Genomic DNA, 27,761 nt, shown 5'->3' on the forward strand with positions numbered 1-27,761 from the left:
TTGATACTTACTGAGGGCCTTCCACCTGACAGGCACTGTGCTAATAAGCACCTTGGTTGATCCGTACCTATGAGGTAGGTCGTATTGTTATTATCTCTATTTTAGGTCCAAGAAAGTGAGTCTCAGAAAAGCTCATACAGCTAGTATGTGGTTGGATCAAGCAGAGTATAGGTTCGGCTGCTGTAACAAAGACCCACCTGAACACTGGTTTAAACAAGGTAGAAGCTTATTTCTCTCTCATGGAACAGTGCTTGGGTAGGGGTTTGGGGCTGCTGTGGAAGTTCTATCTTTGTGGCTATTTAGTTCCCAGTCTCTTCTGTCCTTAGGATGTTGCCTGCATCTACATGGTCCAAGATGGCACCCCACATGTCTGCATTCTAGTCTACGGGAAGGGGGACATGCCCTTTCTCCTAAGGACATAACCCAGATAACTTGGACCTTTCTGCTCATGTTCTATTGGCCAAAACTTGGTCATATAGCCACACCTAGCTGCAAATGTTGTTGGGAAATGTAGTTTTTCTTTTGGGTGGCCATGTGCCTGGCTAAAAGTGGGAGATCTATTACAACAGAAAACACGATGAATGGACATTTGATGACTGGGATGAGTCTAGGTGGTGTACAGAGTTCATATCCCTTACCTGTCCACCACCTCTCATCCCCGAGGAGTTCAAGGTCAGCTCCAAGGAAAGGAGCCCAGAGCTGGACCTTCAGCTCCTTGGGTGCTTACGGTGGTGGGTGTTTCTGCTGATCCCTTGATCCTCTGGGCGAGCACAGCACAGGGCAACAAGTAGGTGCTCAGTAAATCAATCTTAAAGGGAGAGCAGTAGAGAGGGACCTGACCTACCAGATCCAGCCCCAGCTAAATATGATGAGCACATCTGGATGTGAATTATAAGGGGGCTGGAAACTACAGTGACCAACTGCCAGTAGGCAGCTGGGCCTAGAAGGATTTCCTTGCAGGGTGGAGCTCCCAGCTGCTTTGGTTGGGACCACAGAGAGTTTCAGGGTATCCTGTTGGCTGCCCTGGCTTAACCCCAACTTTGAAGACATCTATGAGCTGTGCTTCCAGACTGGAAATTCAACTCCATGCCCACTTTGGGAGGAACTGGCCGCTTTGAGTGGCTTCTCCCCTAGCGGTGGTCTCTTGGGCTGTGCCCTGTACATTCCTGATTCTTTTCTGGCCACATGGAGGTCTGGGTTTGTCAGCTGCTGGCCCCTGGTTTGCGAGGAAGGGCCTCTGCCTCTCTCCCTCTGTGCTCCAGCTGCCTGCTCGAACTGGCCCTAACTCAGCTAGAACAACCTCTCAGAACCCAGGCCCTGTTCCGAAGTCCTTGGAGGGCTTTCTGAGACGACACACTGAATGTGGGGAGCTGAGAGCTCTCCGGTCCCTGTTAGTAGTTACACCTTCTGAACAGAGCTTCTCTCCATGCAGGTGCTCAGAAGGGAAAATCAGTGAGCATCCGAGGTTCCAGCGTGGAATTCTTCAATCATTTGAACATTGTTCTTGGCAAGGAATGATTGAAAACGAACAGCCATTATAGGTTACGTTTTTAGACCATTTAGAAACAGGGGTTTCACCACAATGGTATTCTTTGATCATCCCAATGGTTTTTTGGTCTTTTTCGCAGTTACCTTTCTTGTGCTGAGTAACTGAAGAGGACACCGATTAGGCTCGGCATCAGTTAAATATCTGTCAAAATGTCTGTCGGAGCCTGGCAGTCAGAGGGAAGAGAAAAAGTGTTCCCAGAGAGTGGTGTTCAGGCTGAGACAGAACTTACGAGGTCTAGACAGTTATAAGATATGTGGAACTCTTAAAAAAGAAAGAAGGGAAGAAAGAAAAACATGAGGGCTGGGTTCTGCGTGCTTCTATTCTGTATTTGTATAGCTGAGAAGGCTTTAGTTTAAAATAAGTGGTATTTGGCAAGAAGTGTTACTGCCTGCTGGCAAATTGATTGTGCTCTTTTACTGAGATGAAAATGCAGGAGGCACTTTGCTTTTTTTTTTCCCTCTTGATGATTAAAAGCGTCTACTTGGCTCCACGCAGAGATGACCCCTGAAGATTTATATGAGACACCTATGTGGCATACGTCACCAGCCTTCAGGCTGACAGAAGCAGCTACCCTGCACGGTGTTCAAAATGCCAGGTCCTGGGAGGGAGTTTTGACAGGCTTGACCGGGAGTCTCTGTGCCAGACCTGGGTGGGACCCTAGGGTGAGGGTCTTTGAATTTTAATCAAGAACTTCCCCTCTCTGTTCACGCTGAGCCAGGGCCTTAGAGCAGCTGAGTGGCTACGCAAGCCCTGCGGTGATGAACAAAACCAGACCTTCCCCTACCCGGGCCTCAGTCTCCCCGTCTGAGCAATGAGGGCATCGCACTGGCTTTCCTTCGGGTTTTCTTCAGAGTCTGTGTCCCTGCTCCCTCCAGCACGCCCTCGCTCTGCTCTGTGGTTGCGTTATAAAGAACGAGCCAGTGTTGGGAAGAGGCTCCCTTTCCCATGCGGCAGATCCATTCATTAACTTGACCCCGCCCAGGGACAAATTAGAATGTAGCCAACAGCCAGCAAATTGATGAGATAGGTCGTTAATCCATTCATTCATTCATACTTGTGCACTCAAATATTACTGTGCCAGCTCTATGCCAGGCTCTGAATGGGGAGCTGGGCGTGCAGGGAACAAGGCAGCCTGGGCCCTGTCTGCTCCAGGTGGGGTCCAGTCCCGTTTGGATTTCCCTCCTGTTGGCTTAAGGATTTGCCTCTCTGTCGGTCCTAGCACAGGAATGTGATGTGAAGTGCAGTTCTAACAGCCTTTTTTTTTTTTTTTTTTAATTAATTAATTAATTTATGGCCGTGTTGGGTCTTCATTTCTGTGCGAGGGCTTTCTCTAGTTGCGGCAAGCGGGGGCCACTCTTGATCGCGGTGCGTGGGCCTCTCACTATCGCGGCCTCTCTTGTTGCGGAGCACAGGCTTCAGACGCGCAGGCTCAGTAGTTGTGGCTCGCGGGCTCTAGAGCACAGGCTCAGTAATTGTGGCTCACGGGCCCAGTTGCTCCGCGGCATGTGGGATCCTCCCAGACCAGGGCTCGAACCCGTGTCCGCTGCATTGGCAGGCAGATTCTCAACCACTGCGCCACCAGGGAAGCCCCTCTAACAGCCTATTTAAAGCCAAGCATTTACTTTTGGACACCCAGGACTTTTAAGATTTCTGCCTTCAAAGAGCAAGGGATTTGTTTTGACAAAGGAAGTGTAAACAGGATTCTAGTGAATAATATTTCTCATAGCTGCTCCTGCTTTAATCAATTGTATATTTATTGGTGATCTCTTAAGTGTCCAGACTGTCCTAGGCTCTGCCGGGGATGCAGAGAATTTACAGCTCAGCTGGGGATGGATGGATGTGTGTGTGTGTGTGTGTGTGTGTGTGTGAGTGTGAAGGCCAACTCTGAGGACAGTGGCCGAAGGAATGAGACAGCATGAACGTTACTTGATCACAGGGGTGGTGCTGGCCGCAGAGCTGAAGGAGCTCCAGGGAGGGGGCGTTCCGGAGGAGAAGGGGAGAGGAGGGTATTCTACGTCATTCTCCTTTGCTGGCCCGGCTGGTGGAGCATAGCTGTCCAGCTAGTAGCCAGCCCCTGAGCTGCCATGGTTTTCCCAGGCCTTAGTCTCTGGAGGCTGAGCCCTGGACTCCGTATGCAGAGCAGTCCTAGGCCTGTGAGAATGGAATGACAGGTCATGGGTGCGTCCAGGTTACCAGGGTGACTCTCTCCCCTGTGGACTCCTGGAGTCTGCCAAATGATGCCACTGGTGTGACGCCATCCACCTTTCAGGGTTCCAGTTCCTCGCCTGCTGCTGCGGCGGATTCCCTAGAAGCTAAGAAATGCAGAAGAGCTGTTCTCTTTTCAGGAAGAGCTGAGTTCAGATCTCATCTCCACCTCTTGCTAGCTCTGGGACCTTATGCTAATTCCTTCTCAGTGCCTCATTTTTTGACATCTGAAAAATAGGCTGATAATAGCATCTGTTTCGTAGATGCAAGAGAAAAGCACGTGAAGCGTGTCACGTGGTGCCTGGTATACAGCAGGTGCCGCATTCATGTTAACTGCTATCGTTCAGTTATTATTATGACACATCAGGTGGCGAAGTCGGAAGGTCACCGTCTGATCCTAAAGTCATGTCTTTCTGAAAACTAGCTTAGCTGAACTCTGTGAAAATTCATGTCTAAAATCCCGACCCACCCTGGGCTGTAACTCAGCTAAGTGAGTCTGAATTGAGGCTCCACCTCTCTCTGTTGGTTTCTGCTGAAGCAACACGCCTCTCCCCCGTTTCTCATCTGCAGCGTGGGTACCGGGTGAACTGTGCGCCTGGGAATATGTTCGTCTCTTCCCGACTCCAGCCCCTCTTGGGTCTGGGGCTAAGCTAAGCAAAGGTGGCTTGAAGGAAGGAGTTGACATGGTGTCATATTTAATTACCAGAGACCTGGATCGGGTACCAGTGGGCCAAGCCCTCTGTACGCTGTTCCTTGAGGAAGCAGAGTGCGGGTGTATCACACGGCCAGTCTTGTAGGAGCCGTGATGAGGCAGCTGGCGGAACTGGACGTGTATCTGAGAGAGGCCTCCAGGAGCACAGAAGGAATGCCACCAAATATTTGCCCTCCCTATCTCAGGAATAAGGACTAAGGGGCGGGTATTACAGAAAGACAGGTTTGGTCTCAAAATAAGAATGACTTTTAACATGGTGCTGATAAAGAGTACTGGACACCTTGTAGGTGAAGTGCTTACTGTCCCCGGAAGGGCACAAGTTAAGGTTGGCTCAGCCACTAATGGGGATCATATCCAGAGGATGGGGGGGTGGGGGGGTCTTTGGAACCTGAGACATCAGGACTTTGGGGAGACCATCAGTTGCTTCCACCTTCCCAGGCATTCACTTCTTAAGCCGCTTTTGGCCAGCACAACCGTGAGCCTCGCTAGGCCCTGGCCACTGGCCCAGGAAGGAGCAGGACTGCCTCTGCATGGAGGTTGCTGTTTGCCTTGGCCCCTGCTTGCCCAGCCACTTCCTGGCCCTGCCCTCCTGTGGCTTTTGCTTCATTAGCTCAGAGCTCCAGGTAAAGCCAGGCCCCAGGGCCCTGGATGGCACAGTGCGCACAGCCTCCGAGGCTGCAGAGCCTGCACGCCTCCCTGCTCTCCTCCCGGGCAGGCTAGGGCAGCCCACAGTAAGGGTGCGTCAGGCGCTGTCCTCCAGGCTTAAACTGGAAAAACACTCGAGAAAGACTGACGATGCATAGAGAGCGGGGGTCACGGCCCCGGGGTCCCGCAGCAAACTGGCAGGGCCGCAGTGGAAGCCGGGGACCCGGCCCACGGAGTGGCATGCTTCCCCGGCCCTGCGGAAATGCTGCTGTTAAGCTGCTGCTTGCTTTGCTCCCGCTCTGGCCACAGTGCCGGTGCAGGAGGGGCCGCAGCCGGGCGGCCTGAAAGACCCCAACAGTCGTGAACTCTGCTTGGGGCTCTGATACTGGAGAAAGGCTGTGCCCTCTGGGATCTCCATCCCCGCCAGGCTCCTGCTTGTGGACGCACCCAACTGGGAGGCGGGGACATTTACACTCCCCTAGTTCATCAGCTTCATTTTGTAAAAGGGGAAACCGAGGTCCAGAGAGCAGAATGATGGGTCTGAAGTCACACCGGGGTCAGAGGAGAAGCTGGAGTTAGAGTCCAGTCCCCTGGCCCCAGCCCCATGGCCCTGGCTGAGCTTTGAAGACAGTGAGTCAGGCAGGGCCTGTGTTCAGGCCCGCCTCGCTTCTGGAGGCGAGGCCCACCACAGCTGCAGCAGACGGCCTGGCCCAGCCTCGCCTCGGCCTGGGTACCCAGAGCCCTGCAAGCCTCACGGGTTCTTTTGTTAACCTTAGATGGAAGCCCTGCTAGGGACAACTCTTCATCATCTAGTTTTTTCGGGGAGACCTTCATTTCTGGCAGATTAATCACTCGGTGGCGGGGGGGAGGTGTCGAGGGGGTGTGGGCCTGGGATTTCTACTCCCCAACTTGGAGGCTTATGGCCTCCACTTCACACTGATTTGTTCATTTGTTTTGTTTTATCTTCATTTGTTTTATGTATACACCTGCGCTCTTGCTTGGCCAGGCACTGTTCCAGATGCTGGGGATAAAATGATGATGAACTAGACCTTGGAATCTCCCGGGGAGCTTTAAACACTACTGACGCCATCTCCAGAAATTTGATACAGTTGGCCTGGGTGTGGCCTGCGTGTTTCAATTTCTAAAATTGCCTGTATCCACATGGAAATTTCTTTCTAAGGAGGAAGAAAGCTTGTAGAAAGGATGTGGCTCTAAGCGGATGGTTGTGAGCAGAGCCCGAGTGAAGGGAGGCCCCGGGTCATTCACCATCCACCAGGCTTTCCCAGGTGCCGGCACCACAGTGGGCCCAGTCCCAGCTCCCGGAAGGCTCTGATGCAGGCCCAGCAGGGAGAAACGGGGTTCGGAGCACCCGCCTGTGACCCAGGCCCTGCACCCCAAGGGGGACATGTCTGGCGGCCACAGCTCCTTTGCTTGCCAGGGCCTTCTTAATCTCAGTAATCCTACAGCCAGTTTTTTAGAATAGTTGTTTTCCCCTCATCTGTGAAGATTTAAAATCTTAAGAAACAGAAACCACCACAGGTCACACACATCAGTCGTCTCCTTTTTGCCTGGCATTTTCAAGAGCCTCCACTGCTGATGAACGAGGTGCCTTTTCTACTGATGCCTCGTGGCTGTCATGCTCCTTCCGTGCTCGCGTGGAGGGAATGCTTACAGTCACAGAGTGGGGACTTTCAGCCCGGGAGAGGGCTGAGAGCCCAGTGGTCTGGGCCTCTCACGTAGAGATGGCCGGTAAAAGAGCCAGGCCTGGAACCCAGGTCCCAGTTCTGTCCCCAGCTCTTCCACCGTGCCGGGCATCCCAACCACTGCCCCACAGTGTCCGTGCCTCCCTGGCCATTCCCTGGGTCCACCTCCGTCACCCCACCCCTCCATTTACCCACCCGATTCTTCGTCCCATTCTCACTGCAAGGGAATATCTAAATTCTTTGCTTTTCTTGGCTGCGAGGATAAAAGAGAGGTCACTGCCTGACTCTGGGGCCCCATCACTGCCCAGAGGGCCCCGTGGTGACCGCAGAGGCTTAACATCCTTTCCAGCTCAGCCCCCAGGCCGTTCCTAGGCTCCAGGTATCTCCTGGGCTTTGACTGCACCCAGTGGATTCAGGGCAGAGACCTGAACCCTCACAAAGAGGTGGGGCTCGTTCGGGCGGCTGCATGGGCCCCCCCACAAGTACACTTCCACCCACCCCTCTTCCTTTCACAGATCCACAGACCAGACCCTCCTTTCCTCCCCCCCACCCCGTCCCCACTTCCCCCACCTGGCAGCCCAGGCCCAAACACCCTACAGCTCAGTGATTTTTACATGTGACTTGTCCAGGTGTCACTAACCTTTGTAAGACTCGGGCTTAATAGTTTTGATCCTACAGAGACTCGTGAGAAGTACAAGACATTCAGTAAAACCCGAGACCAGCAGGAGGGCAACAAAAAGCACAGGAAGATGGGGCTCGGTTTGGGTGTGTTTGTGTAATGTGCCATATGTCATTTTTATTCACATAAAAACATCTTTCTTGAAGCAATAGGAACCCACTCGGCTGTTGCGAACCAAATACCAAATGTTTCCTTTTTCCTCTCCTGCTCCTTCCAAGAGGCGGGTTATAAAGAATTGCCGTTATCCGTGATGCTATCTTGCCTTTCAGAGAGCCTTTTCCTCAGAGCAAACGCCCGGATGTTTCTTCCAGCTTTGGCAGGAATTTTCGAGAGAAAGCTGTTTTCAAATCCCTTTTCTGTCTCTGTCTTAGACCTGGAGTACAGCAAAGGGAGGGGCTCCAGGCCTCAGTCTAATCCAGTCTCCTCCAATCTGTTTTCCTCAGTTGCCTCAGGACCTATAAGCACCCCTGCCCCCAACAAGAAAAAAAACAACAAAACCTGGTATTTTGGTGAAATGGTGTTAAATAAGATAAAATGAAAGAAAAGAAAAGAAAGCTCCAGTTGGTAGAGAGATGGCTCCAGGAATCAGGAATCACTTTTGGATTAGCTCTCCCACCCCCCCTTCCGTGTACAATAAACAAGGGCTCCCGTGTTAGCATTTCCATTTCCTCAGGAAGCTGCCTTTCTTGCTCCTAATTCTGAAATGGAATGTGCATTTTCATTGGCCCAAGTTCAAGGAGTGCCTAGGGGCAACAATGAAAAACCGGTCCCAAGCAGGTCTCGGTGGTAGGTGGTCGACACCCCCTCCCCCAGAGCCGTGACTTCTTGCTCCCCATCCTCTGGGGATTGATGCCAGATGGGGAGGGGGGGGGGAGGGGAGGGAGGGAGGGGTGGCGACCTCCCTCACTTGGGTTTGTAGCCATGAGGGGAGCCATGCTGTACCCGCTGCCTGAGTTCTGGCTTTCAGTTGGGAAAGTCTGGTGACCCTCCAAGCATCCGCATACCAAAGGCTCTTAATTAAGAAAGTATGTTCCCATTTCATGTCACTCGAAAAGAATGAAAACAGTGACAGCATTTATTTATGTTCACTATCAATATCATTCCTGTTTTTAATTCCACTGGGGGTTATGAGTCTTGAAGGAATTGACTGTGGGTTGTGAGATTTTAACCCCAGCCATGTGCTGTGGGGATACATGTGTCTTCTCCTGAGAGGGAGGCTCAGAGAGAGGGGGAGAAGGGCCGCAGAGCCCTGGCCTCTGCCCTCCTGGAGCTGAGAGTCAATGGCTCTCGCCGGGAGGAGTGGCCTTTGCTTTGCCTTCTTTGGTGCTGATACAGAGTTGTCCCCCTTTCACCGGCTACATCCCATTTCCTTTCTGAATCTTCAGAGAAGTAAAAGCCACCACTTCTTGAGTCTTATAGAGGAGAGGTGATGTCCGAATGGCTACCATTTGTGTAGGACCCACTATGTGCTGACACTGGCCTGGGCACTCACATGTGTTGCTGATCCTCTGATTGCCCGTGTGATGCGTGAGGACCTGGGCCTCAGGTTAAGGGATGTGCCCAAGACTAGATAACACGTTAGTCCATTTGGGCTGCTGCAAGAGAATACCACAGCCTGGGTGGATTTATAAATAACAGGAACTGGGGCTTCCCTGGTGGCGCAGTGGTTAAGAATCCACCTACCAATGCAGGGGACACAGGTTCAAGCCCTGGTCTGGGAAGATCCCACATGCTGTGGAGCAACTAAGCCCGTGCACCACAACTACTGAGCCTGCACTCTAGAGCCTGCGAGCAACAACTACTGAGCCCGTGTGCCACAACTACTGAAGCCCACATGCCTAGGGCCCGTGCTCCGCAGCAAGAGAAGCCACCGCAATGAGAAGCCCCCACTCACCACAACTAGAGAAAGCCCACGCGCAGCAACAAAGACCCAACGCAACCAAAAATAAATAAATTTATTTTTAAAAAAATAACAGAAACTTATTTCTAACAGTTCTGGAGGCTGGAAGTCCAGGTGCCACTTCATAAATGACCATCTTTTCTCTGTGTTCTCACATAGCAGAAAGGGCAAGGGAGTTCTCTGGGGCCTCTTTTAAAAGGGCACTAATCCCATACATAAGGGCTCCACCCTCATGACCTAATCACCTCCCAGGCCTCACCTCCTAATACCATCACAATGGGCATTAGGTTTCTACGTATGAATTTGGGGGGGGGGACACATTTAGTGTATAGCAGGTGTCCTTCACAATGGTCCTGAGGTGTGGGTACTGTCAATAGCTTATTACAAGAACAGGCTAGGAGACAAGAGGAAGCTCTTGGCAAACACCCAGACATCACAAGGTGGTGGTAAGAACAGGGCTCCTTGTCTTGTGCCCTCTGTTGGTTGACAACTTGTTAAGTGTCACACCCGACCTTTAAGGTAGGCTTGGCTGTGCCTAAAAACTTCAGAACATGTGTGTTGCAAAAATGTATATGTTGGCATGCTTTGCACATGTATTCTCAGGCAGTTACCTTCATTACCAAGTAAATTTACTTGCCAACCCCTCAGATAACACTGTGCCGATTCGTGTTCCTTTGTGCCTCACCTCCTATCTCCAAGCAAGCTATCAGTTTCTGTCCATTTTCTTTAAGCCATTCTCTCTCTCTCTTTTTTTTTTAATTGAAGTATAACAGATTTACAATATTATGTTAGTTTCAGGTATACAGCAAAGTGATTCAGTTACATATATTTTTTCAGATTATATTCCATTATAGGTTATTAGAAGCTATTGAATATAATTCCCTGTGCTCTACAGTACACCCTTGTTGCTGATCTATTTTATGTGTAGTAGTTTGTATCTGTTAATCCCATACTCCTAATTTGTCCCTCCCTCTCTCCCTCTCCCCTTTGGTAACCATAAATTTGTTTCCTATTGTTAACGAGTCCAAGCTCGCTGTGCGCACCTGCATGACAGGCCAATGAATCAGAGACAAGGTGTTGAGACCATGACAGGCCAATGAATCAGAGACAAGGTGTTGAGACTAGGAATACCACTTCCTTCGGAGACAGACCGAGAAGATGGCAGACTAGGGTCTCCGATAAACCATCTTCTCGGGGTTTGCATGCCACTTTCTTTTATAGCACAGAGATGGGGAGGAGATGGGGTAGGAAAGTAAAAAGGCCATAAATTTTGCAAATATCCCCTGGAATGGCCAGCCTGGGGGTGGGGGTGGGGGGGTAGGGTGGGGGGAGGGGTGTGTTAATTTCTTCTTTCTTGCAGCCATCCGCAGGTGGGCGGAGTCAGATTGTCTCCCTGAGAGCTGAACAGAGGCACTTTGGTTTAACATTTCAGGCAGAGGGGCAGGGTTCCCTGAGGCAGGCCATTATGTTTGATTATAATAACAAAAGCAATGGAAAGCAAAGGTTAAATTCAAAGAAACAGATCAAACATGGAGTCCGATTTAGCTCTTCCCTGTTACACTATGTCTGTGAATCTGTTTCTGTTTTGTATATAGATTCATTTGTATTATTTTTTAGAGTCCACATGTAAGTGATATCATACAGTATCTGTCTTTCTGTCTGATTTACTTCACTACGTATAATATTCTCTAGGTCCATCCACGTTGCTGCAAGTGGCAATATTTCATTGTGTTTTATAAGCCATTCTCTTTTTTTAAAATTACTGTGGTAAGAACATTTAACATGCGATCTACCCTCTTAATAAATTTTTAAGTGCACAGTACAGTGTTGTTAACTGCAGACACAGTGTTGTACAGCAGATGTCTAGAACTTAATCATCTTGCATAACTGCAGCTCTATATCCATTGGACAGTAGCTCCCAATTTCCCCCTCCCCCAATCCCTGGCAACCACTGTTTTACTGTTTCTATGAGTTTGACTATTTTATTTAAAAATTTTTTTCTTTTTCTTTTTTTGGCCACAACATGCGGCTTGTGGGATATTCCCTGACCGGGGATTAAACCCATGCCACTGCAGTGAAAGCCCAGAATCCTGACCACTAGGCTACCAGGGAAGTCCAAGTTTGAGTCTTTTAGATACCTCATACAGGTGGCGTCATGCAGAATTTGCCCTTCTGTGACCGGCTTATTTCAATTAGCATAGTGTCATCAAGACTAACCCATGTTGTCACGTGACATGATTTCCTTCCTTTTTAAGACTGACTAATGTTCCACTGTATGTATATACCACATTTTAAAAATCCATTCATTGGTCGATGGACATTTACGTTTGTTTCCACATCTTGGCTGTTATGAATAGTGTCGCAGTGAACGTGGGAGTACAAATACCTCTTTGAAATACTGATTTTACTTCTTTTGGATAAGTACCCAGCAGTGGAATTGCTGGATCGTATTAATTTTTTGAGGAAGCTCCATACACTTGAAGCCGTTCTTGAAGCCGCCCTGCAGTGGTCGCAGATCTAGCCCTGAATTCTTGCCCTAACACACTTGTCCCAGGCTTGTCCCTGCCCTGTGGCTTCTCCCTGCCGCTCCCCCCAGCCTCTGGCCCTGTTTCTCTGGCTTTGACCCTCTCCTGCTTCCCCAGCACTCAGCCTCTCCCCTGCCGACAATTTGCATTGCCTCTGGCGAGCCCATCACTCCCATTCCCACGCGCCAGCGAGCCCTCCCCGGGCGCCTCCCCTGAAACCCATCCAAACCTGGAGAGCAGCGTGTGTGCCCCTGCGGCTGGGGCACTTCTGGCAGCCCTGCTTGTGCGGCTTTGTTTGTGGCTGCACTGCCCAGCCCTGTCTGTGAATGTGCCTCCCTCCTGCCTGGGCTGCTAAGCAAACTGCTGGGACAAAAACAAAGTCTGCGCGCCTGTCTTCTTTAAGGGGCGCCCCCACCCACCTGCGACAGGGCCTGGAATGAAGTGCCCAGAAGGGGCTCAGCCAGTGTCTGTGAACTTGCTAAGGGAACGTTGGTTCTGTCTGAGGCATGGCAGGAGTTCGGTGTGCTGCGGGAAGGAGTGGCAGTCCTGTCTTCCTGGGCCAGCCGTGGGTGTGCTTGGGAGGCATCAAGCCCTCGAAGAAGCAAACGACATGTGGTTTCCTTAAAGCCAATTCAGTTCGGCTTCTCACCAAAGCAGGATCCCAACCACAGGGGCTGCACCCTCCCTGCCCGAAGGCCAGGGCTTGAACCACAGGTGGGAATGGCTCCCAAACCAGTGACCTCCTCCGTAAATGTCTCAGGCTCGAGGCTCCCACCCCATTTTTGTCCACCTTCCCATGCACTGCACTTGAATCATTTGTGCTCTGAAATCACTGATGCCCCAGTGGGACAGTGAATCCATTCCAGTCTCCTTGGCCTTGGAGTCCAGCCCTTTCCTGTCTGAGCCCAGCTACCTTTCCAGCACATCTGCCCCCCATCCTCCTGGGTGCTGGTGGGCCCTAGCCCTCCCTGGGGCAGTCTGCCCCTTGATCCAGGGCACTATAAGTTCAGAGCTTATAATGGGCTTTCTGGACCCCCTTTTCCATCACCTTCCTCTGGACATGCTTCAGTTTTGTGTCCACCAGACCAACGTTACTGCAGCCGAGGTCAAATGTCACATCACAAAGACCACACCCCTATTCTTGGTCTCAGCTGGCCGCCAGCTGTTAACTCCAAGCCTGTTTCTGGATCATTAACCTGCCAATGGGTATGAGGTGTGTCTCCTCCCACCACTCATCCACACACACACACCCCCCCCCAGGTATTAAATTCAATAAGAGAGTCTGAAAATTGAAGGAAGCTTCTAGTATCAAAAAGCAAGAGACCTTGGAACAGAGTTTGTTGAATGAATGAAGGATCCAAAAGAATAAGGCTAGAATGATTTGATGATGGGTGAGTACTTTGGGGGCAGGGAGCCTGATGCCCCTCATATCTTATATAACGACAGACTCTTTCTGGCTTGGAAGGAAAGATCAGTGAAGGATGTGGCCAGAAGCAGGATTTTCACATTCAGAAGAGCTGGTGTGTATGTCTGTGTGTAGACCGTGCATGTGTGCCCGTGTACACAGCATCCCAGGGGCCTCCCAGCCTGAGAGAGAGATTCAGAGACAGGGAGAACCCTGCCCCTCTGTGCTGGGTACCCCTCCCCACTAACCCAAACAGGACACCCTTGGGAGAAGGGCTGTGGGCAGGGCACTTCCAAGCTGTATTTCTACAGCATGGCTGGCTTCCGTAGAAACCGACTAGAAAGGATCTGCTCTGAAGATGTATTACAGAGCAACTTGTGCTTTCAACTTCAGTGTCCTCTGACGTTTCCGAAGTGACCTGCCCCTCGGACTTGCCCTTGATGCATTAAGAACTTTGATCTGCGCCTTTTCCTGTCACCTTGATCAAATCCCAAATTCACATTCTTCCTTCTGTGGCCTTGTTCTCCATTTCGAAAGGAATTGCAGACTTTGCACTTTGATTGTAGTGGTGGCGGTGCTTCCTCAGAGGATAAGCCCAGTTACCTTTATTTAAAGCTGAGAAAACATCCAAACAGATGATTACTGATCCTCTTCTTTCTTCCTGGGCTCCCAGCGCATGCCTTTCTTGCCTGGGATCCTCTGTACAGCTGGGAGAGGCACGGAACTGAGGTGCTGACAGCTTGTGTTGGAATCACGTGGTGTTTACTGTGCTGTGAGTTTATAACGGCTTTGTTTCCATACTGACAGCACACGCCATATGGAGAGAAAAAATCCTGTCAGATGAACCCTTGAGGAATCACAATATGGTACATGAAATCTCATAATTGCTTTTGGAAATGGGGGAGGGCCCCTTGCTCAAATCACATAAGCAATGTGGCGCTCTCTGCCATAATTGAATAAAACGGGAGTTTCACACAAGGTAATTTCCTTTGTTCTGTGTTTGTGCTGGGGAAGCTCAGCTGACTGGGGAAGGACAGGGAAGTTTGTTTTCCTCTCCTTGGGGGATCAGGCTGAGTGGGAGGTGGTGAGAACGCAGGCTGTGTCTGTAGGGCATCGTGCTAACAGGTGCAGACTCCAGACCTGTCACCCTCCTGGCTCCCTCCAACCCAGACCCCCTCCTGTGGCTGATGATAACTTGACATTTTATTACTGTCACTTGGGATCTTGTCTGCTCACCTCCACACACACACACCCCCTTTCCAACAGAATCCAAGATCGCTGAGGGCTGGGACCATGTCCCATTCCCCCCACTCCCGACCCCCACCAATCCTGGCACACGATGAGGTGAGTTAAATGTTTGTTGGAGTGGCTATTCCCGAACCATCTGTGCATGGAAAGGTAAGCTGAGTTAAGGCAATAGTTCAAGGCTCGTTTCAGCCCCCAAACCAGTTGAGGAGGGGGCCAAGGGGAGACTTGCAAGGTGGCTCATCCACTTGACCAAAGTATCCTCTCAAGAGAGAATGAGAAATTTGTGAGTGCCTTCTGATACAAGGTGTACTTAGAACTGGTGGATTCCTACAAAAACCATTCTTGCCCTCAGGCAGTTTACCCATGAAAGGAGAAATGGGCTATAAAACTCTCCAGCCCCAGTCAGTTGTTCTTTCAGTTGCAAGAGACAAAAACCCAACACCGACTGGCTTAAGCAAAGACAGATGGCTAAAGGTGCAGGTGCTGGCCGGGCCTCAGTAGGCTGCCTTTTGGGGACTCCTGTGATATTCACAGCTCCAGGCTTCTCTTCCTCACTCAGCTGTCCTTCCCTTGCACTGGCTTCATTCTCCATGGGCTCTCACTGGTGGGAAAGACAGTTGTGGCAACTCTTGGCTGACCAGTCCTAAGGCCTTGTCATCCCAGAGAGGAACAAGTGTCTATTTTGGAAGTTCTACCAAAAACCCTGGAAGGACTCCAAGGCCCCCTGGGTCACATGCCCTGAACCGATCATTGTGGCCATGGAACAGAGGGCTCTGATTGGCCAGGACTGAGTCACGTGCCCATCCCTGAGGCTTGGGAGGAGTTGCTCCCTTAGGACCCTATGATGGTATTTTACAGACTCACAGAGAGGAGGTTCCCCAAAGGAAGGGAGATGGAACAGACCAAAACCCCCACTTCCACGATGATAACAGATGGTGTTTATTAAGCAATTCCTTTGTGCCAGACTCTCACTGCTCCTAAGAGATAGTACGATGACTGTTCCCAGTTTACAGATGAGGAAACTGAGGGATAATGTGTTAGGTCAGTTGCCCTGGGGCACACAGGCAGTGAGTAGTGAGGCTGGGATCTGAACCTGGGTTTAGCTCCAGAGCCCTTGCTCACAGCCACCACCCTTCCTAGAAGTAATGGCTGTACCTCTGTGGATAAACTCTTTAGGTATGAAAATGAGTGGGCGTGATGGTTCTGTTCCTGTCTCCTTGTTGTTTTCCATATCTCCAGGGGGCGGTTCCTGGCTCCTCCTCTACAGTTGGCAAGGATACAGTCATTCCACCCTCCCAGGTAGCTCTTCTAACCGAGGTCTACCTCACCCTCTTCCTGGTTTCCCCACGAAGTCACCTGAGTTTTCCTGGTGCAGCCACAAAATCAAAGGGCTAATTTTCAGTACTCTGGAGGGTGTGAGGCAACAAGTCTCAGCCAGACCTTTGAGCATCTTTTCTGCCCAGAGAAAGCCTCTCGCAGAGTCATTGCAGGAAGAACCAGAAGGGACCCTCCCATCTTACCTCCAACATGCATCTTCATTTTCGAGAGGAAGACTAAGGCCCAGAGAGGGCAAGTGTGTTGCTTGAAGTCACACAGCAAGTCATTGTCTAGAACCCTGGTCTCTAGGCCTCTGTGCTTTGAGTCTTGCACTGTTCTTTCCTCTTCAGAACTCTCTTGGCTACTGAGTGGTTGAGGTCTGGTCACATCCTGTCTCTGTGCCTCTAGCCCCTCAGCTGGAAAATACAGGGTTTTCATAGTCTGAAGCATTCTAAGACTGGGCTTTGCTCCAATTGGGCAAATATGAAATTTTGTTTACTGTATTCATTAGAATATTTGAATTACAAGTCATTTTAAAGTTTTTTCAAATTGCCCTAAATAATGCTTATAAATAAGCTTTTCAGATGTGGTTTGGGCTGCAGGCATAGTGTGATCCAGAGATTCATAACTTCACCAGAGCACCTACTCATAATTTTCCCAGCTCTGACTTCCTCTGTATGTCAACCTTATCCTCACAGCAGCTTGTTGTGCAGTATCAAGAACACTGCAGCAGACCCTGGCCTCACACCCATGCACCCCAGTACCAGAGGAAGAGGGAGCACCTTGGCTTAGGGTGCCCAGGCGACGTCTGTGGTTCATGTTGATTTTACTGGCTTGGGTTACATGCCCACCACCCTTATCCAGTCACTGTAACCAAAGAATGTGACATGCTGATCAGGCAGTCAGGGGCAGAGTCACAGTCCCCAGAACTGCTAGCATCTACGTACAGAAATCCGGACATTGGAAAGGGAGTGGGCTGGGGAGTAGAGGCAAGGTCGCAACTGGCACCTCTTTCCACATTGACCTTGACTCTTCTGAGTCTGCAGAGCCTGGAGGTGGATAAAGGGTCCTGAGAGTTTGCCGGTCACCTTGCTCCATCTAGCTGAGGCAAGAACCCAGGTGTGGGTTGATGGCTCTGTCTGGCCCTTTCTGGGTCTCACCATATTCTTCTTTTCTTATCTCTAGACAGAGATTACTGCAGTTTGTGTGACAAGCAGCCAATTGGGAGGCTGCTTTTCCGGCAGTTCTGCGAAACCAGACCTGGGCTGGAGTCTTACATTCAGTTCCTGGACTCAGTGGTAAGTCCCTTCACTGGGGGGAAGAGCCCTTTGGTCCCTTGTGATCGGCGATCGTTTTTGTCCAAAGGAAAAGATAAACCACCTGGCTTATGTGGATAAAGAATAAGCTTGTTGGGCTTCCCTGGTGGCGCAGTGGTTGAGAGTCCGCCTGCCGATGCAGGGGACACGGGTTCGTGCCCCGGGCCGGGAAGATCCCACATGCCGCGGAGCAGCTGGGCCCGTGAGCCATGGCCGCTGAGCCTGGGCGTCCGGAGCCTGTGCTCCGCAACGGGAGAGGCCACAACAGTGAGAGGCCCGCGTACCGCAAAAAAAAAAAAAAAGAATAAACTTGTTGCTTAAGAAACTGCCAGTGCAGACTTTGAGAGTGCAGACTTGTCTCCAGGTCATCACCTGCTGCATGACAGTGGGGGCCCACCTCCCACTCGGCCTCGGTTGCTGCTGCTTTAACCCGAGGTTCTGTCAGTTCTCTGATTCTGGGAGCCTGGGTTAGTGTGCAGTAGTACCTAGGAAGTTGGGTGGTTTTCCCAGTACCCCAAGGTGTTGGATTCCCAGGCCCCTTCTTCCAGCTGAGAACCCATTTTCTAAAATTCCAAAGCTCGTGTTTCTTTGTGTGCTTGTTTACTGTCTGCTTCCCCACTAGAATGCAAGCTCCCTGAGGCCAGGGCCCTGGGCTTCCAGTTAACCTCTGCCTGGCATTGGGCCCAGCCCATACAGGCATTCAGTAAACGTTTGTGGGAGGAACATGTGTTGGCCATTTCAAGGCACTCTGACAGCTGCTGGCTGCGCTGGCTGCTGGCATACACAGCTGTGACTGACACCACGGGGACTTCCTTCAGATGTACTGGTCATTCATTTGTTTAACAAATGCTATATTACTCACCCATAAAAAAGAATGAAATAATGCCATTTGCAGCAACATGGATGGACCTAGAGATGATCATACTAGGTAAAGTAAAGTCAGAGAAAGATAAATATCATATGATATCACTTATATGTGGAATGTAAAAAAATAATACAAGTGAACTTATTTACAAAACAAAAATAGACTTGCAGACATAGAAAACAAACTTAAGGTTACCGAAGGGGAAAGGGAGGGGAAGGGATAAATTGGGAATTTGGGATTAACAGATACACAGTACTATATATAAAACAGATAAACAACAAGGACCTACTGTATAGCACAGGGAACTATATTTAATATCTTGTAATAACCTATAATGGATAAGAATCTGAAAAAGAATATATATGTGTGCATATATATAACTGAATCATTTTGCTATATACCTGAAACGTAAATTGCCTATACTTCAATTTAAAAAAACAACAAAAAACAAATGCTGATTGATCTGTGTGGGCTTTTAGGACAGGATGTAGGAACACACAGGAATTCCTCAACACTTGCTTGGGAGGACAGGGCACCTCAGCCTGGCCTACTGCCCTTTGGGTGTCTATCCAAGGAAGGTGGACAAGGAGTGGGGAGGTGAAAGATGAATCATGGTCAGTCATGAAAGGAATGGGGTCATTTGGGCCCCCCCTTTCCAAGGCAGGGGGCCAAGGTGCTGTTGTTTCCTAGAGGCCCTAATGCCATCATTGGCTGCAGCCATCCTGACCTCTGGCTTGGTGTGGGGGACAGCCCTATGGGGCCCAACTTTCTGTGTCTGCTTCAGGGTCTCAAGGTGGATCTCTAGACCCACTGTCCAAACTGTCCCCTGAACTTCTCCACCGGAAGTCACATGGGCCCCTTGAAGTCAACACATCCTTAACAAGCTCAGCACCTTCCCCCAGCTCCCCACGGCTACCAGCCCTGACATGTTCCCTATTCCAGTGACCAGCACCCCTCCATCACCCACCCATGAAATCTTTGCATTGTTCTTGACCCTTCCCTCTCGTCATTCCTCACCCAGCCCAATCAAGGACCATGTGCCTGGCTCCTTGACTTCTCCTAGCCCGGTTCCCTTCCCTCTACAGCCGCTCTCCTGGTCTCCATGCAGGCTCTCGCATGACGCATACAAGTGATTACCATAGTTCTCAACCTCAGCTGAGCAGTAGAAACACCTGGGGAGCCTTAGAAAAAATACCAATGCCTGAGCTGAAGCCCAGACTCATTCATTTCAATCTCTGGGGATGGGGCCTGGTATTTTCATAACTTTTTATTATGGAAAATTTCAAACTATAAAAAGTAAAAGTCTACAGAATAGCATAATGAACCCTCATGTACCCTGCTTCAACAATTATGGATTCAAGGCCAGCCTTGTTTCACCCACATCCTCCCCTCTGGCGCATTTTGCAGCTGATCTCATTTGTGTCATTTTATCTGTGAACATGTCAGCATGTATATCTAAATGATGAGGGCTCTTCAGCCAAAAAACCACCATACCATTATCACAGCTAAAAAGAATAATTCGTTACCATCATCACATAATCAGTGTTAATAATCAAATATCATCAGTGTTCGAATTTCCGATTTTCTCATGCTTTTTGTAAATGCGTGTCTTAACAGTTTATAACCATCTCTAAGAGTGTCCCATAGTCTGAATGTTGTGTTCTCACCCCCATGTGTCGTTTAATAAGTTCCTCTGTATTTCTTGTAAATTGCTCATTGAATCTAGAAACTTGGTCAGATTCAGTGTCAATCTGGTGGTGGTAGGGGACTGACTTCATAAGTGGTTTCAGGCTCTTCTGCTAGGGGACTTTTTAAAAAATATATTTATTTATTTTATTTTTGGCTGTGTTGGGTCTTAGCTGCGGCACACAGGATCCTTCATTGTGGCGTGTGGGCTCCTCGTTGCGGTGCACTGGCTTCTCTCTAGTTGCGGCACGCGGGCTTAGTTGCCCTGCCGCCTGTGGGATCTTAGTTCCCAGACCAGGGATCCAACCCATGTCCCCTGCATTGGAAGATAGATTCTTAACCACTGTGCCACCAGAGAAGTCCCTGCTAGGAGACTTATAATCTTTGGTGTCTGTCATTTTGAGATGGCAGCAGCCATTGATATTCAATACCCAAATCTATTGATTAATTAGGGGTTGTGACATGGCGACATTCTGTCATTCCTTCTTCATTTGCTAACTGGGAAACACTTCCTTTCAATTACTGTTTGGTTACCCAGTAGTAAAGTTCATATAGGAATTGCTTGATTCTTTCCCCATGTTTATGTTTTCAAAGTACCAAATTGGTTCACTAGCATCCTCCAATGATAAACATGGGGCATTTTGATGCATTGGTGCTCCATGGTTTCATTGTTGGTCTGTGGGAGCCCTTCAGGTTGGCTTTTGGGCCCTTGAGAGGACCCCAGGGGTCATTGGCAGCCTCCTTGCTGTCTGGTGTGATGCAGTGTTCCGGGCTCATCTTGTATGTTTCCTGCCCTCCACCTAGAGTTCGTCATTTCTCCAAGAAGCCCTGGTTCCTTTTACTGGGCAAGGGTACTTAGAGACTACAGTTTGGCACGAGGGGTGCTCATTACCTCCCACTGGATTGGCCACTGTTTGTAGCAGACATTGGCAGTTTTCACATCTCTCAGGACTGTACTGTGTGTATGTCCAGGGTTGGGAAACACTGACATCCAGAACAAAGTCCAAGTTCTGAGGCTGACCTACTAGACCTTCCACCAGCAGGCCCCTGCCCACCCTTTCATCCTTGGCCTTCACGGGGTCTTTCTTGAGCTCTGCATTCTGGTCCCCATCTGCTTCTGGTGGCTTTGACTGGCCAGGCTGGTTAAAGCCTCTCAGCCCTGACTCCCTCTCTCTCACTACTCGAAATGCCAACCGGGCCCCCTCTGCCTGGTGAATGCCAGCTCATCCCCCTACACTCTGCTCTCAGAAGCCTTCCCCATCCACCCTCTCTCCCCATGTGCCTTCTGCTCCAGGCCTCGACACACACCTGAGCCTCACACACCTGAGCCTCATTACTGTGCGGTGCTGGCAGAATGGCGCATCGGTGGGGTGCAGGCCCCTGAGACAGACCTTGAGGCAATGCTGGCACCACCTCAGCTGCCAGGGAGACCACGGGCAGGTGCTTGACGCCTCTGTGCCCCATATCTCATCTGTAAGCGGGGCCGTAGTTGTACCTGATGGTGGTGGACGTGTTGAGGAGAGACTGAATGAGTTCACGCCACTCAGGGCAGTGTCCGGCATGTCACAGACGCCTGATGAATGTAGCCAGTAGGGCTCTATCTGTGTGCCTTTCTCCTCCACTAACTGCAAGTCTCTGGGTGGCACAGACATAGCTCATCATCTCTGAATCCTCACAACACTGAACCTGACAGGTGATCAATGCTCAGGACTCACTGGGAGCTGGTGTCCATGGCTGGAGCGGAGGGAGCTAGGGCAGAGGGGTCTAGGAGAGGTGACAACCATCCAAGACCTTGTGCCATTAGAGAACTCTGACTTTGAGTGAAGCAGGGGAGCCACTGGAGGGTTTTGAGCAGAGCAATGCCATGATCTGATTTAGGTTTTTAAAGGATCCCTCTGGCTCCTGTGTTGGGAAAAGGCTATGGGGGGCAAGGGTCAGAATGGGGAGCTCTGATGGGTGAGAGCGGGTAGTTGCTCAAGCCAGGGTGGAAGAAGCAGGCCATGGTGACAAGTGGTAGGATTGGGGGCATGTTTTGAACCAGAGCTCACAGTATTTTCTGAGGCCCTGGGGGGTGAGAGACAAGAGTTGGTGATGACTTCAAAGTGTTAACCTGAACCAGTGGAAAGATGGAATGAGGGTAAGGCTGTGGGAGGTTTGTTTGGGGGGAGGTCAGGGTCTTCACCGGGGGCACACTCAGCTTCCGATGTCTACCAGACGGCCCAGTGGAGATGTCCGTGCGGAGGTGGGTGTCAGAATCCGGAGTTTGTGAGAATGATCGGGGCTGGAAATAGCAGATTGGGATCTGTCCACATGTAGCTGATACTTAGAGCCACGGGCTGGATGAGCTCACCGAGGAGATGAACGTGGATGGAGGAGCCGAGGATCAAAGTCTGAGCCCTGGACAAAGGCTCCTCCCCATTTGGAAAAGATGAGGCATCGGCAGCTTTGGGACCTGTCTGGAGAGTTGATGAGGGAGAGCAGGGCAAGGCTAAACCCAGGAGCCAGTGGAATTTTCCAGCCACGTGTCTTATTAGACGTTTATAGTCAGTTTGAGAAGAAGAAGGAAAAAAAATCCAGTGGATGCCTAGTTTCATTCTGGTCGTGCAGACGTTCTCTTTTGCTGGGCCTGTCCCAAGATCTCTCTTTTGGAAAGGAAATGTGAGTCTGGTTCCCTGTGTTGACGCGTCAAATGCTCCTTACATATGCCTTAACGCCGCCGCCCCTCACGAGAGGCTCACCCCATCCCCTCGTGTTTTTGTCTGCATCTCTGGGAATTAGCAAGGCCTTTCATTGCCCATCCTGACGTGTCCAATGAACAGCCTTTGGAACACCTCTTTTACGCATGAAGACTTTACTGAGTTTTCCAGGGCTGGCACAATGCTCGTCTGAAATACCTTTTTTCTTCCATCCTGACTGGAACTCCGAGGAGGGAGGAGGTGGCGGCGTCCTTGGTGTTGCACGCCGCTCCAGTGCCCCTGGCTCAGTCACAGCCATACACACTGTTCCCACCTCTATGCTGAATTTCTACCAAGTGAAGTTTTTTAAAACTAACCCGTCTTCGTCGGCTCTGACGTAGCCCCCAGGAAAGGCTGCTCCCCTGCACAGTCCTAAAGACTGAGTTTCTCGTGTCAAGCAGAAGACATCGGCTGTTTTAAAATGGGACCTGGGTGATTTGGGGGCAGCAGAACTGTTTGTGCATCATTCATCAGACTGCAGGGGCAATTCAGCCCTTAGTCTTCATTGTCGAGCAGCTTCTGGGAGCCTGAGAAGGACTCCCCCATTGCCCTCCCCTCCAGGGAAATGGAGTCAGTGACCCAAGTCAAGGCCTTGAGTAGATTTGGCTTCTGGAGGGCCAAGAAGATTTGCCTAGCTGGTCAGGGGATTGGAAGGGCTTCCAGGCTCATGTCAACCTCCACAGGCCAATAGGCTCTGGCCATGGACCTCTTAAAGACTGATGTACTTCTTCTCTAAATTGTTTTCTGGGAGCCTTGATGGCATCTCAGCTCATTTGAAACCCTCCCGTCCCCAAGCATGGGTGCAACTTAAAGTTTTCAGGTCTCTTCTCTTTGGGATTAGGGGAGGTTTGGCAGATACTCAACCAGATTTACTCAACACACATTTATGAGATGTCTCCAATGTGTCACACTCTGTTCTAGCAGTTGGAAACTACAGAGTGAGCAGGAGAAGTAAGTTCCTGCCCTCATGGAGCTTTGCTTTCTGATTAAATGCAAGATTGAAAAAGAAAGAGCATTTTTTAATGAACTAGGAGATACTAGCTATAAGTTCAGACACCTGTCAAGTATTCATTATCTATTGCTGGGTAAGAAATTACCTAAAACTTAACAGCTTGAAGCAACAATAAACATCATCTCATAGTTTCTATGGGTCAAGGATTTGGAAGTGGTTAACTGAGGTGCTGCGGGCTTATGGTCTCTCTAAAGGTTACATCAAGGTATTGACTGGGGCTGCAGTCATCTGAAGGCTTGATCTGTTTCCAGGCTTGCACACATGGCTGGCAGGTTGGTGCTGGATGTTGGCTGGAGGCCTCAGCTGTCTTCCATGTGAGCCTCTCCATGGACTGCTTGAGTGTCCTCACACATGGCTGGCTTTCCCCAGAGCAAGTGATCCAAGAGAGCATGGTAGAAGCTGCAATGTCTTTTATAACCTGGTCTCAGAGGTTCCATACTGCCATATCCCTGATACTGTAGTGGTTACGCGGGTTAGCCCTGTTTAGTATGGAAAGAGCCTTCTCAAGAACATGAATAGCAGGATGTGAGGATTATTAAAGTGTGCATTTTGGAGACTGGCGACTACAAATATGACTACAAATGGAATCTCATATCAGGAAATGCTAAAAGTCACTCTAGCCCAGAACTATGGCACGTGAAATTACTGGGCTATCACCTGGTTTCAGATATGTCTGGTTATCCTGGAATTTTATTGTAAAATGAATTGAAATGCCTCACCAGCGGAACTAAATATTCTGCTTCTCTTTTTTTTTTTTTTTTTTTTTTGCGGTACGCGGGCCTCTCACTGTTGTGGCCTCTCCCGTTGCAGAGCACAGGCTCTGGACGCGCAGGCTCAGCGGCCATGGCTCACGGGCCCAGCCGCTCCGCGGCATGTGGGATCTTCCCGGACCGGGGCACAAACCCGTGTCCCCTGCACCGGCAGGCGGACTCTCAACCACTGCGCCACCAGGGAAGCCCTGCTTCTCTTATTTTTGAATCATACCCAGTATTTATTTTTGTCTTTCTATCACTGCTGTGATCTCCCAAAAGAGAGAGGGTGGAGGGTGGTAATCATTCTTCAGGTGGACATAAAGACCCTCAGAGCAGCTGGTAAAGCCTGGGAGCAGGGTCATCTTGAAAAAGTACCACTTGTAAAAAAGTAGGTTCATATACTGGACATCTGTGGGATTGTCCAATCTCCTGGGTGTCCCACCTGTACTCCCAGGCAGCATGGCTCTCATAGAAGCTGCCATGTTCTTAATGATATCACCTGAAAACCACAGCTGATTGGAGCAGGGATGAGTCTGTGAGCCAGTGCAGATGAATGAGTCCTTTCTCTGGGGTTTATAGACTTGAGGGGAAGTCCTTCTCTGGTAGAGGAGGCTTAGAAGAAAAAACCTGGCTGCCAGCTTTCATACCACTGGAGCAAGCCAGGCAGCACTGAGGAAGAATGACACACACACACACACACACACACACACACACACACACACACACACACACACACACACACACACACACACACACACACACACACACACACACACACACACACACACACACACACACACACACACACACACACACACACACACACACCGGTGAGACTGGGTTCCAGAAGTGCTCATGTCCCTGGTTCCTGGTGCTCTGGGCCAGGCTGCATGTCCATCTTCCCCACAATTTGGTTGTTCAACCCGTCCTTGGATTCCAGGAACCCAGAGATTCCGGTTTTGCCTGAATTAGGCTAGGTTGGGATTCTTTTCACTTAGAATTGAAAGAATAACTGGGAAAGTCAAAGACCTTTGCACGGTGGCCTTATGAGCGCGGGAGGGTGTGAGGAGAGAGAAGTAACTCCAGGGGCTGCAGGAGGAGGACCAGCTGGGCTGTGCGGGGCTGGCAGAGCGCCGCTCAGGGCGGAGGCTCTCTGAATGACGGGCCGACGGCAGGTGAGAGCACAGCCCCTCTGCGCTCTCTGACAGCGGCTGGTAAATCTGTCACCTCCCCCCGACCCCTGCCCCGAGAGAGGGTCAGCACCCTTTCCTCCTAACTTCTTTTCTGAGTTTGCCTCCGCCGAGATGTGTCTCTCAAGCTGGTGGCCGTGGTACCGCCACCTTGGGGTCACTCCTACCATCCTGTCTGTTCCCTGCGTGGCCAGGGGTCCTCTCCTCCCTCCCTTCTTTCTCTGGGCCCATCCCATTGAAACCTGGGCCATGGAATCCCTTCCTGACCCAGGCCCGAGGGCTCCTCACATGGCGGCCAGAGACCAGAGAACACTCTGTCTGCCCAGGTGGGCACAGGCTGTGGAACTGACCAGGCCCGTCTGATGCTGGGGCCCCGGGGGGACACCCCCATCTGCAGTGCTTCTTCATTCTAGCTGGTGGGCTGGGAGGGGGCAGGCGATGCCAGCCATCTGAAGGATCGTTCAGGCATCAGTGAGGGGCCTGGCGGGAGATGGATGGCTCGCTCACGTGTGAATGAAGTAGAGTTTAATGGAGGCCAGTTGACAGAGTGCTGGGCAGAGCAGGGAAAGCAGTACAGGCCGATGTGCACACCTGCAGCTCTGCAGGGACAGGGGAGGGGCCGATACAGGAAGGAGTGGGAGAAGGCAGCTGCAGGAGCTGGGTCTTCAGAAGGGGGTCCAGGAACCCGGGTGCCCAGGTGGGGAGGGAGCCCGCAGGGTGGGGAGTGACTCCAGAGGGGCAAACGGGGACCCCCACCCCCATGGTCGGGCACCAGCAAGACGCTGAGGCCAAGGTGGGAGGAGCCGGGTGTTTCTCCAGAAAGAGCCACGGGGAGCAGCCCTGCCAGCCGGGCGTGTCACTTGTCCCTGCCGCGAGGACTCTGGAAAAGCTGACCACATCGGTAATTACAGAAGCTGGAGGTGGCGAGACCTCAGAGCCTCTCTGACTTCATCTTCCTGCCAGGGCAGGAGAAGGGCTCCTGGGAAGAGGAGGTGACATCTCAAGTTGGTCAGAGGCCGAGAGGAATTCAGCTCAGACTCTGCTCTGTAAACCAGTGCCGGCTTCTGTGAAAACGTGGCAGGGCCCCTTGTACCGGTTTGCAGTCTTCATGTTTTTAAAAACTCATCTGAGGGAAATGTGTTTTAATAGAGGACGCATTTTTATTAGCATTTTCTGAGATGGATGATGCAATTAGAGCCAGCCAAGAGAATGAAATATTAGGTTTATAAACTAGGATGTACACAGATGTTTATACTCTTTGGCAAGTACAGATACATAATTCTTTTCGCCTTCAACTCAATGTAGTATTTTGCTCTTTGTGTTACAGCATCTCCTCCCCAAAGGCCATTCCTGTGTTTGGTGTAAATCACCGTGCAAAGAGAAGGCTCATTAAATGCCTCCCTCCGTTGGCACCATGGATGTATCTGGGGAAGAGAAATACCCTCCGCGTGGACTGGCACAGGAGCTCTTTGGCGCTCTGGCTGTTAGGGTTGAGCTCTGGGCAGGAGAATGTTTCAAATGGGCGACACAGCAGGGAGGACAGTGTGTGTCCCCTCTGTTGGGAGGAGGGGACAAGCCCACCACCCTCCCTGGCTGGAGGGAATTCGTACAGATGGAGGTCACGGGGGCATCCTGGCATGTGGTTTACTTCTCTGTTTGTTGAAGTCATCGTCTGGCTGCCATTTCCAGAGCCCACTCTACTAGTAAAATTCTAGGCTGTTAGCCCAGCCCAGCCTCTTATTTGCTGTCTATATTTTCTGGTTGAAGCTGATTTCAGCAGCTTTGGCCCACTACCTGGGCAAGGGTGTTCCCGTAGCAGCGGGTTCCCGGGTGGTCCCCCGCCTCTGGTTGTGTGATCGGCCTGAGCTCTGCCCAGCCGAGCTGCCATGGTGCTTTTTCTCTGTAGGTGGCCTCTCAGGACGGGTCCCCCATGAGCCCCTCTTGGGGGTCACCGTGGAGACTTGGCCTGTCACTCCAGGTGACTTAATCGGTGTGGAAAGCCCAGCTGGAAGCCTTCTGTTGGTTTTCTGCCTCCCAACACAAATGCTCTTCAAGTGGTGGCGACCTGACATGGACTCTCAAAGAAAGGCCTTTTGATGCCGGGCTGGGGATGCCTGTCCCCGCGTGCTCCCGGCTGCCGCCCTGTGGAACTGTGGCGCCCAGCTGCCCAGCTGGGCCTCTGCTGGGAGGGAGCTGACCTGAAAGGGATGTTATTTTTTTAACGTGGGTTTTAGTACCCAGAGAAATAATATTTTCAGCTGGTTATTGAGGCTGATTAGTGAGCCTTAGGCCTCCATTTGGTTAAATAGAGCCTCCT

General features: G+C 50.7%; 1 protein-coding gene across 2 annotated transcripts in view; it reads left to right on the forward strand.

Moving 5' to 3' along the window:
* Positions 1–27,761, forward strand: part of GRK5 (G protein-coupled receptor kinase 5) — a 215,344-nt gene that overhangs the window by 136,439 nt on the left and 51,144 nt on the right. The window contains exons 2-3 of one of the 2 annotated variants that reach the window (XM_082644468.1): positions 14,131–14,189; positions 17,074–17,186. Coding sequence is in view for 1 of the 2 variants with exons in the window: in XM_082644467.1 (XP_082500593.1) it covers positions 17,074–17,186 (113 nt within the window). In the remaining variant the exon portion in view is untranslated. The remainder of the gene's footprint in view (positions 1–14,130; positions 14,190–17,073; positions 17,187–27,761) is intronic. The other variant, XM_082644467.1, reaches the window with a different exon arrangement.

Source organism: Mesoplodon mirus, assembly GCF_964341445.2.
Source record: "Mesoplodon mirus genome assembly, chromosome: 2".
NCBI lineage: Eukaryota > Metazoa > Chordata > Mammalia > Artiodactyla > Ziphiidae > Mesoplodon > Mesoplodon mirus.